The 10,344-nt window shown below is 36.0% G+C and overlaps 1 protein-coding gene across 2 annotated transcripts; it reads right to left on the bottom strand.

Annotated features, from left to right (window-relative positions):
- Window positions 1–228: 228 nt before the first annotated feature.
- Window positions 229–8,855, bottom strand: LOC118739031 (drebrin-like protein). Of its 2 annotated transcripts, XR_004992968.1 has the most exons (8): window positions 7,600–8,855; window positions 5,105–5,276; window positions 3,640–4,091; window positions 3,373–3,552; window positions 2,628–3,313; window positions 2,469–2,561; window positions 999–1,193; window positions 229–942 (listed from the first exon to the last, which is right to left on the bottom strand). XR_004992968.1 is itself a non-coding variant. In XM_036470119.1 (7 exons), the coding sequence occupies exons 1-7, from the start codon at window positions 7,680–7,682 to the stop codon at window positions 1,054–1,056; spliced, it is 1,806 nt and encodes a 601-aa protein (XP_036326012.1). In that variant the 5' UTR covers window positions 7,683–8,851; the 3' UTR covers window positions 229–1,053. The 2 variants fall into 2 exon arrangements, 1 of the variants encoding a protein (XP_036326012.1); XM_036470119.1 differs by having other exon boundaries at window positions 229–1,193; window positions 7,600–8,851.
- Window positions 8,856–10,344: the final 1,489 nt, after the last annotated feature.

The raw sequence follows: 10,344 nt of genomic DNA, 5'->3' as shown, positions 1-10,344 counted from the left end.
CTTGGTCTTTTCTTTTTATAATCTTCTAAAACAAATTAAAATTGAAAATGCATTTCATTACAAAAGAACACGCAAACACTAAAATAATTTTGTTTTGACTGGCATATCACACAACAAAAATGCAAATATTCATACAATTTCCATTATTTTCGATAAACGATTTCTGACTGATAACATTTAGGCAACAAATTTACAATTTACTTTTTTAATAAATAACATAGACTATTAATTTTATATAAATTTTTTTTTATAAATATAATCTCGTTTACTGAACGCAATCGGTTATTCTGAATGTAGTATTTATGTGGTGTTTACACAGCTTGGCACTGAAAAGTATTTTTTCCACTGTTTTTGCTTTTTAAATATTTTTTGCGTTTAAATATGTACTCGGCTTGTGTGGATTTCATGCATTTTTTTAGGCTAACAATTTTTATTTTTTATAATTAAATCTTTTTTTGATCATAGAGTATAGAAAATTTTTTTAAAAATGCATCAAAAATTTTATGTGTGGTTGTCTGTGTGTGTAGGAGTGCGTATAAAATTTTACGTTATGAAAATTTCGATCTAATTTTTTGGTTGGGTTTTTTATTTCAAGTTTTGTGATTTTCTTAGTTTGTGGTTGCAGTCAAAAGTCGAGTAAAAATGTAAGTATGTTGCTATAAAAATGCATAAGAATTCAATTGCTTCAGTAGTATTAGGAGTTTCTAAACCCTCCTCTTGCTCTCTTTCTCTCTCTAAGATTTCATTTTATAAAAAAAAAAAATTAAATTGTGCTGTGCCTGAATTTCGAATTCTAATGAATTTGGTGTGTTTTTATTTTTAAGAGCGGCAATGGTGAGTATAGTTGTTGAATTTCAATTATTTTGTTCATTTGTTGGGTGTACTACTATAATTTTTTTTCCTTTGTTGCAATTATTCGCATTTGTAAAAGTATAAGTAAAACTGTAAAATTGCTGAATCATCAATTTCGTGTCTTTGTTTGTTTTTTTTTCGCTTACATTTTTGTTGCAATAATGGTTGTTGCTTGTGTATAATTAATTCCCTTATTTTCGTTTAGTTAATAATTTCGACATAATTTGCCGGAAACAGTCCATAAGTTCCATCGGGTCCGAGCCCTTGCCACCAGCCTTCATCGATTTGATCGATATGCGTTATGATGTCGCCCGGATCGAAAGTAATCTCTGATTCGTCGGCTGTGAATAGAAAAATTAAAGATAATTTTCGCAAATTTATTTTAATATTGAAAATTTATCGATTATTATGTATTTAATGAAGGAATATTTCAAGAAAGGAAAGATATTCATATATTAATCGATATTGATATCGAAATTCTCCTCGACGACTTCAACGGTAAGTCTATCGATAAATTTATTTATCTTAACCCTTATTATGAATCGATAAAAAGTTTGGCGATATCGTTACAGATTCTTTTACCCAGGTAAAAGGTAGTTACAGGTAGTTATGAGCATGCATATTTACCTCAATTCATTTTTTAATTTCTTTATCGAAATATTACCGATATGTTTATAATGCATTTATTGATATTTTCATGGAAGTTGTTATCGATGTTCTCATGAATATGTATCAAACTTATGTATTTATCTATGCCTTAAATTCTTATCAGTTAACGACAGCATTATCAATATGTTACTTTTCGAAGTTATCGGCAGGCTTTATCATTATCGTACATAAGGCCAGAAGAGTTTCAAAGTATTCTCCCTCCGGATAAAAATTGTTTTAAACCATCAATTACACTGGTTTACAGCAAAACTGTTCCATGGATAGATGTAGAATTCCTCGGTGATTCAAAAACTCGAGTTTTTTTCTATAGATACGTTTTCGAGGTATTTGCAATTTACCGTTGTTCAGCTTAAAAAAACAGTGGTTCCACTCAATCACGTATATCTTATGAAACAATTGAACAATTGTAATACGAAATACGGCAAATGAAAGCCAAAGAAAATCTCCATAATCTGTATATACATCCCTTTTCGATTGGCCAGATAGTTTCTCAGAAATTAATTAACAAAAAAATAAAAAACAACAAGCCGGTCGTTATTTTTTTATTTTTCCCCTGTTAAAGTTTTAATTTTTTTAACTTTTTCATCAAACAAAAAAGAGATCTGCAGTTATTATTTAATTTCTCAGAAACTATCAGGCCTATCGAAAAGTTAAGTATGTATATACGGTTTAAAGAGAATTTCATTGGCTTTCGAATCACGATTGTTTAATTGGTGCGTAAGGTATACGTGATTACGTAGAACCACTCTATTTTAAGCTGAATAACGGTAAATTGCAAATATCTCGAATACGTATCCATAGAAAAACAAATTAACTCGATTTTCGGAATCACCGAACACTTCTACATTGCGATTGAATAGTACCGTCTGGAAAACTAAAATTTGTGATCCAGTGTTATCTGACTATTTATGGCATTAGATGCTAACATAGTAAATAACCATACATACCTGCTTGATAATCGTATAAAGCTCTTGCTTTCAGTCCAACGTCACCCAGTGACTCCTGACAGATGAAGTCATCCTCGTTAACCAAATCAGTCACTGTAAGCACAAGAAAGAAATTCATAAAACTCCCTTCGAAGCAATCACCTAAAGCCACAAGCTTACAATCATTTCTATCCAACGCGCTGCTTAGTCCATTTTTAGCCGATTGTGGTTGTTGCACCGTAACCGACACTTTTGTGCGCACCACTTCCTCCTCTTCCAGCTCCTCGCCCTCATCATCTTGATCCTGATAGAGCGCCGTATCGGTCGCATTGGAGGATGAAGTCTCTGGTGATTGTAATGAATTTGATTTACTATGTGGTGAACGTTTTATAGTGGAATATTGTTCGTCATTTTCGGCAGCATAGTCATCTGCGCCCGAGGGTACGTCATCGTTATTGGCAATGGCGGTAATTTCCGGTTTGACAGGTTGCTCAACCTCCACCTCCTCTTCATTTAGTGCATTTGTCGCGACAGTCGCGGGCGCCATTACAGCCGCCGCTTTCGCTGCTACTCCTACAACTGGTTCGACCACCTGTGTTTGGGATTGGTGATGGTGAGCAAGTATGGGAGTGGGCACAGTGACTGTGGCTGGCGAGGGCGCACGGTGTGTGGTATGCACAGTTGGTTGGTGCTGTTGAATGCCGTTATTGGTGGCGGCAATATCCTCGAATTTCGAAAGAGCGACTTTACCGGGTGTAGGTGAGGGTTTGCGTGGTTCCGGTTCAGCTGATTGTGGCTGGTTAAAGGCGTTGATGCGTTGCGCTATGGATGTGCGCGCAGGTTTGGCAGGTGGCGCTGTGTTCAATCTGCGAAAAAGGAAATATTTTCAATGATTAAAGAAAAATGAATGAACTGGGAAACTTACTTTGTTTGCAACTGGCCTTGACTTGTGTTTTGGGTGAAAATTGCTTTGGCGGCAATGACACGGGAACCAATCAGTTCCCGCGCCTCCTGATTGCGCTGCTGCCGCATGCGCTCGGCTTCAGTCATGCCGGCAGTGAAGCTGCTGGCAACAGTTTTCTCCGGACTTAGGGGCTGCGGAGAACTGGAGAAGCGAAATGTGCGTAAAAATTGGAGTACATTGCAGTATTATTTTATAAATTACTTTCTATTACTTTATAGTTTCACTTACGTTTTGATCGGCACATGCGCCGGCTGTAGCTTAGACGTGCTAATAACTTTCTTCTCACGCTCCAAATGCTCTTTCTCTTCGCGTGTACGCTGCTCCTGCTCGAGTTTGAGCAACTGCTGTCGCTTTGCTTCCTTCTCGGCAGCAATGCGTCGCTTCTCCTCTTCCTCTTCCTTCTTCCAAAAATCTTGCATTACACTCGGATTCAGCTCCTTCGTAGGTATGACGCGAGTATAATTTGTGCCAACAGGTGTCTTCTGCTCATCCGGCAGGCCGCGGGGCTCTTTGAAGCTATACGTTGAGCTCACGGCGCTCAACTTCTTGACCAGTCGCTCCAAATCGATATCATCTTCATTGCGTGCATTTATTGTCAAATGGGCGCCGGAAAGTAGCCTGGCGACATCATGTATGTGATTGGCACAAGTTCCCTTGCGCAACACCGGCGCGCCTTCACCCTGCAGCAGGAAAGGGCGATAAAAAATTTAAAAAGAAGAAACAAGATTAAAATTTATATTTTTAATATAAGCTCAAGTGCCAATAAGATATGAAAAAGGCAAACATAAAATATTGGTAAAGATAAGCTTTATCGCGGCCGGCGTCATTGGTGTTTACAAAAAAAAATGTATATTTCAAAACTTTGATAAGACGGAAAGTCGTCGGAAGAGGAATATTCCCAATAAACTGTGAACGTACCATGTCTAATGTACATACATATGTACTCTGTAAGTCAATAAACAATCCTACATTCCTAAAGCATCCAAGTTCTCGAAAATTTTGCTGAGCTAAGCATTTAATGTGAAAAGAAATTTGAAATTAAAGTATATTGTACTATGCCTTTGGGACACAAAAACGAGAGAATTCGAATTGCATGCATTTTTGTGTTTTTGGTTGACTATTTCTCGGATTCGCTCATATACATAGGTAAATGGGTAAAATACAAAAAAAGGAATGAGCATAGTAAAACTTCATTATTAGTTGTTTGATTTCTTTTAAACTTTTTTATTAAAATTTTTTTCATTTTGAATTTTATTTTACTTTTTAGTTTTTTTTTGTTTTGGTTTTTTTAATTTTGTTTCTTCTTGCGTTATTTAATTTTTACTTTATTTTGCATCTTCTATTTTTTATTTGTTTACTTTGCTTCTTTATTTTTATTTTTTTAAGTTTTTCCATTTTTACATCTTAATTTTTAATTTAAAATTTAAAACATATATTAAAAAAAAATTGTATCCAATTCCAATTTCTTAATTTGAATTCATTTTTTATGGGCTTCTTAAAAATTTTTTTTTAATCTTTTAATTTTTAGCAATTCGTGATACAATTTAGCTAATCCAGTTCCAGTGCAAAAATTAATTATAATGCACGATTTTTTTTTTTACATTTTTGCATTATGTATTTACATAGTATGTATTTTTAGTAAAAAAATTGTTATCTAAAAATTTTCATAAAAACTCCTCCACTGCTCACTAACCTGCCAGTTGATGAGTAGAAATTTTTTCAAGCCCGTTTTCGGATCTTCGATGCGAACAAAAGCATACATAATTTTGCCGCTATTTAAATCCTCGCAGAGTTCTTCGACTCCACCCTCACCACTGCCCACAACCTTTAGTTCATTCGTTTGACCTTCGTAGCCATAAAGTGACCTGTGTAATAACAAAGAATATAGTGCATAGTACAGAGGAAGTGAATATGTAAAAGTAAGCAATTTCATTTTAAACGAGAAAGCAAAATACTCAATTACAACAATCAGCACTCGAAAGGGCACAAAAGGCATTGACTAGCAACGAAGATGACATTAATTGTGGCATAATTAAATTTTGTGCAGAAGCAGCTCGGTTACAATTCACACACTTCCTGGCTTTGCATGTTCGTATGCTTGCAGCATTGCAAAAAGTCAATGTAAAAAAAAACGAATATTGTGGTAATGAATGAAAAAAGGAGGACATGGGAACATTGAAGCAGCAGTTGTGAAAAAAAAATGCACAACAAATTTTCAAATTCACAACTCAACTGTTAGGAGAGTTAATTAAAACTCAACTGACTTTCACATGGCATACAACTGAACATACATACAAGTGCACATACTTGCATAGGAAAGAGGGTATTGCATATGCATGCTGTATGTACATATGTACATAAATAAAAATAAAAAAATATATAAGTATAAAATATACATCAACGCTCCACTTCTATGCCGGGGTAAAGAGAAGTATACCATAACTCCATTCGTTAGCGAGTTTACTGCTATTGCCACTTGGGGGTCATTTAGTAGTCGTAGACATTGTCACAAGTCACAATTTTCGTTTTATTGCAATGCTGGCATGCCAGAAAGTTAGTCGCAGTGCGAGATTTTTTCACACATGTGAAATGAGATTGTCCATGCAGTTAGACATGCATACATACATATGCATATGTTAACTCATTCGAAATTCTACTAGTAACGTTATTTAGAATGAAATCATAATGCAATAGTTATTAAGACTAGCGCTCCAGAATAAACAGGTTTTGGTTTAAGCCTTTTCTACAAGATATTGGCTACCTCAATAATCCGAGTAAATGTATATGAATTCTGAAAACCTAAGAAAAAGGTCTATTATGCAGTTTCGAGTGAGGAAATTTAGCAACATTTCCTTTAATCTGAACAAAATCTTTAAAGTCGAGCAACCTTTAAATAATTTGTATTACATCATAACTTCACTCCATATTTAACATCTATACAAAGTATGTACATACTTAATAAAATACTTCTACCAAATGACTGTATATTATTACCACAAAGTGCAAACGTTTGTAAAGATGAGTCTGAGCTAATAAGCACAATGCACTTACATACATACACAAATACTTATAAATGTCCACACATCTTTAGGTTTATAGCAAAAGCTGCAATCTGTGATTCAAAATAAAACTTATTTTTTATTACTTTTGACACTTTTACTGGTTACTCTTGCATATCGCACAACGTCTTCAAAAGGCACAACTCAAAATTTGGCATTTTTGAAATTATGCACTAAAAATGTAGTTTGAGCTTTTATTTACTTTTCAGCAAAAGCTGGAGCAAATTTTTGTTATAATTTGTTTAAAAAAAGCTAAGGTAATGTCACCCTTGCCCATATGATTAGCATGTGCTACGAAATAGTTTTTCGCATTTTCTGACAAACGTATTATTTTGCGTTGTGACTCTTTTGAAGACGGTGTGCGATATGTTAGCGTACAAATGTATACCTACATACATACATATGTGAGTATGTGATATATGCATATTTCTTGTAGTTGACTCAGTGGATGCAATTAAGTACACATGTACATATCTGTGTTCATATGGAATATTAGAATATGTCGCAAGGCTGGCTTTAGTTTAATGCGGCATTCGAAGCATACGATTGCGAATAACTCACTGGCACTGTGGTGTTGAAGAACTTTTGGCAAATAAACGTGCAAGGAATAGTTCCGATACTAGCAAGTCAATATACTTATTAAGTCTCATCAAAAAATTCCTTGTCGTTTAAAGGATAAAGGGAATGCCGCGGTATAATAAAGCCAGCTTCTCGACCTAAGCTACTATTCCATACGAACATAGATATGTGCGTTCGCACGACAGTCGGGTCTACGTAACCGGAACGACCCAGATTTATATTTGGCCAAGGACTTTGGGGAACTTGTATGCTGCTACAACAACAACAACACAGATACGTACAAATGTGGTTTAAATGCTTAGAAATCTCTGCCACTAATCAAGTATGTAAATATATACATAGATGTTTTTATAACATTTAACAAAAGCCAAAAGAAAGTTGCTTGTAAATACAAAAGAAGTGAATGGTTAACGGAAATATCTCCGCAACTAACTTTTTTTGATCACATAAACCGTATACGTACATATATACATAGTTAATACAAATATCAAAACAAAAAAATTTAGCCGAAAAAATGAAGTAACAACAATTATTTTACCCACAAACTTACCAATTTGTGCTGCTCTTATCGTCCAGTACATCTTTCCAAGCGGCTACGATTTGTGCGCGATGTTTCTCAAAGCTTATAGCCATTTTTTATGAATTTATTATCTAACCGTCACCACAAAAGTTGAAACACTTCCGGCCTTTATTTCTCGTCCAAATAACTTTGTATTTTGAGAATGACTCGACACTGACACTGCCTTTAGCGACGCTGACGAAGACGACGACTACGTTGTGGTTATTGCCCACTCCAATGCCGACGACCTTGAAAGCGGTTTTGGCACAGCGCCACGAACAAATACACCGAACTTGATAAATGTGGCGCTTAGACTGCGTTGCCTGGCTGGCTGGCGATTTGCTTGCTTGCAGCTAACTCGTCTCAGTTGGCGTATGCAGCCCAATAGCAACCTGCCTTATTTTTCTTCCAATTTCACACACTTTCCCAGTGCACTTTTCTGACGGCTAACACCTGCAACACTAGCATCGACACCTGCTTTGCAAACGGTGAACAACTACACCCAGTATTTATAAATATATTGTATGGTGGGTGCGTGTGCGCGTATCGTGCACCTGTTTTACCCCACGACTCCTTTTTGGATTTTTCCTACTGATTTAACTCTGCAACTGATTTACGCACTCGGCGCACCCAACACCTACCTTTACTTAGCTATTCCTTCACACACAAGTTGTATGTAGGTGATTGCGGCCGCTTACTGCTACTGCTGCTAGTCAATTAATAATTCCACGCAAGTGATTTTCTGCGTGGGTGCTGATGTATTCTTTACTTTTCTGGTGTTACTGCTGCTGGTTCCACCACCCCGCCGATACGTCTAAAAACTGGGCACATAAACACAGCAAGTTGCCGCTGTCACTGCCACTACTTCAGCTACTAGCGCTTGGCTTTCTAGTGCCCTCAAAATTGATTTTTCTGCCCGGTGCACTGGAATTTCGCATCTGGCGATGCAAGGTGTTAAATACTTTTGGACACTTCACTAGCAATTCTTTTGTATAAAGCTATTAAATAAAATTTATGTTGCACATTTTCTAACCAAATTCCAAATTTTCTGCGGATTTTATACAGCAAATAGTGGTTCTTGTTATTTACGGCTGGACAAATTGCTGCCACTTCCACCAACGGCGCTGCTGCTGCTTTTAAAATCCCGTGAAATGGCAGAGCGACTCTGTGCACAAGAATTTCTGATTGGTGGCCAGCAGCGACGATACTATCGATATATTAATTGTTTGCGTTCTCCAAAAATACTATCGATATTTTCAAACTATCCATCCTATCGGCTGTAAAGTAAGACCAATAAGCTCCATTAACGAAAAAATACAAGATCATGCAAAAAACGCGACGTTTTATTTGTAATTGGTTTTGGGAAAAAAGTTTGTGAAAGCGGGTTCATCAGATGAGCATTTATTTACATCACAAGCACTACTATTTTACTCTTTTATTTAACTAAAGAAGAGTTAATTCATCATGAAAACACATTTTAAAGCTTTTAATGAGCATCTTACTTAAATTGTTTGCTTAAAGTAGCTGACATTAATTTTAGTTTTCGTTTTTTGTCTGTTTTGTTTACTTTTCGCTCGTTTTCCAGCGAAGCAAGCTGGCGTAGAACTCGATCAAAAAATCTACCTTCTCTTACTCGCTTGTTCTTGGGTGATATTGTGTCGTTCGTTTATGAATAAGTACGTTCTCGCGACAGTCGGGTCTACACACATATATAGTTATATGTACGTAGCCGGAACAATTCAGATTTATATTTGGTCAAGGTCTGCTACTCCAGCAACACGCCCCAAAATCGCTTTGTGGAATATTATCGGAAAATATCGATTATATTCTACCTTTAGTAGCCAGGGTTGCATGAACGCGCTGCAGTTTTGTTAAGTAATACGATGTTTCCACTGTTCGTAATTCGCTCTGTAAGAAATTCGCAAAGTAATTCGTGAATTACCCTGTTTTCACGTCACACATTAGTAATTCGTTTGGCAGCTCTTGTTCTTGTTCTTCGCTATTTATTTTATTTTTGTGTACTGCAAATATCGAAGATAGATCTACAATTTAGGTTATCATCAACAATTTTAATTTATATAGAGAATATTTCATTAATATTATTCTATAACTAGAAAAAGTGCCAGCAAATGGGACCAGGCCGGTGAAAACTTTGATATATTTCCGATAAATATTGGAGAAGGCACCAATTCGTTCGTCATTCGTATGGTAATTCGAACTAAATTATCTACAAATGAGGTAATTCGTTCTAAAAATTTTGTATGGCAAATTACGTAATTCGGAAGGTAATTTGCAAGGCGATTGACGAATGGGAGAGGGAATTACGAATGAAAATTTGGATATTTGCAGAAATTCCAAAACAATTTGCTACATTCTTTCCAAACCGGCATCATTTAGCCAAGTCACACACCAGCCGACATATGACTCGGAAATCGGAAGTAAAGTAAAAGGGCCATTGACAATTGTTAATTCTTGGTAGCACAAAGCAAAATCAACGCTGACATCTACGCTGTTGCATCCGATGGCCGCCGCACATTTGATGTCGCTATTGCCTACATTCCATTCAAATTCCGCACATACCACTTAACTAAAAGAAAAACACACTTTAATAAAATTGTATAGAAAAGCCACAGAGATTCATATAGTCCAATGTATCGGTTGTCGGTGACGGAGTCGCGGTGGTAATACACATACTTGGTTACTTGCTAATTTGTGCTCGTCCGATCGCTTCAGATG

This window comes from Rhagoletis pomonella, unplaced genomic scaffold, assembly GCF_013731165.1.
Source record: "Rhagoletis pomonella isolate Grant_MI unplaced genomic scaffold, Rhpom_1.0 Rhpom_scaffold_00005, whole genome shotgun sequence".
Classification (NCBI taxonomy): Eukaryota; Metazoa; Arthropoda; class Insecta; order Diptera; family Tephritidae; genus Rhagoletis; species Rhagoletis pomonella.
Note: the sequence above shows the minus strand (reverse complement) of the source record. Positions and strands in the feature narration are given on the sequence as shown.

Excerpts from the sequence above, each read along its gene's own strand:
- LOC118739031 (XM_036470119.1), bottom strand. The coding sequence starts at position 7,682 with ATGGCTATAAGCTTTGAGAAACATCGCGCACAAATCGTAGCCGCTTGG. Across the intron at positions 4,092-5,104 it reads TTCTACTCATCAACTGGCAG|GGTGAAGGCGCGCCGGTGTT; the intron begins GTTAGTGAGCAG and ends TTCCTGCTGCAG. Across the intron at positions 3,553-3,639 it reads GCGCATGTGCCGATCAAAAC|TTCTCCGCAGCCCCTAAGTC; the intron begins GTAAGTGAAACT and ends TCGCTTCTCCAG.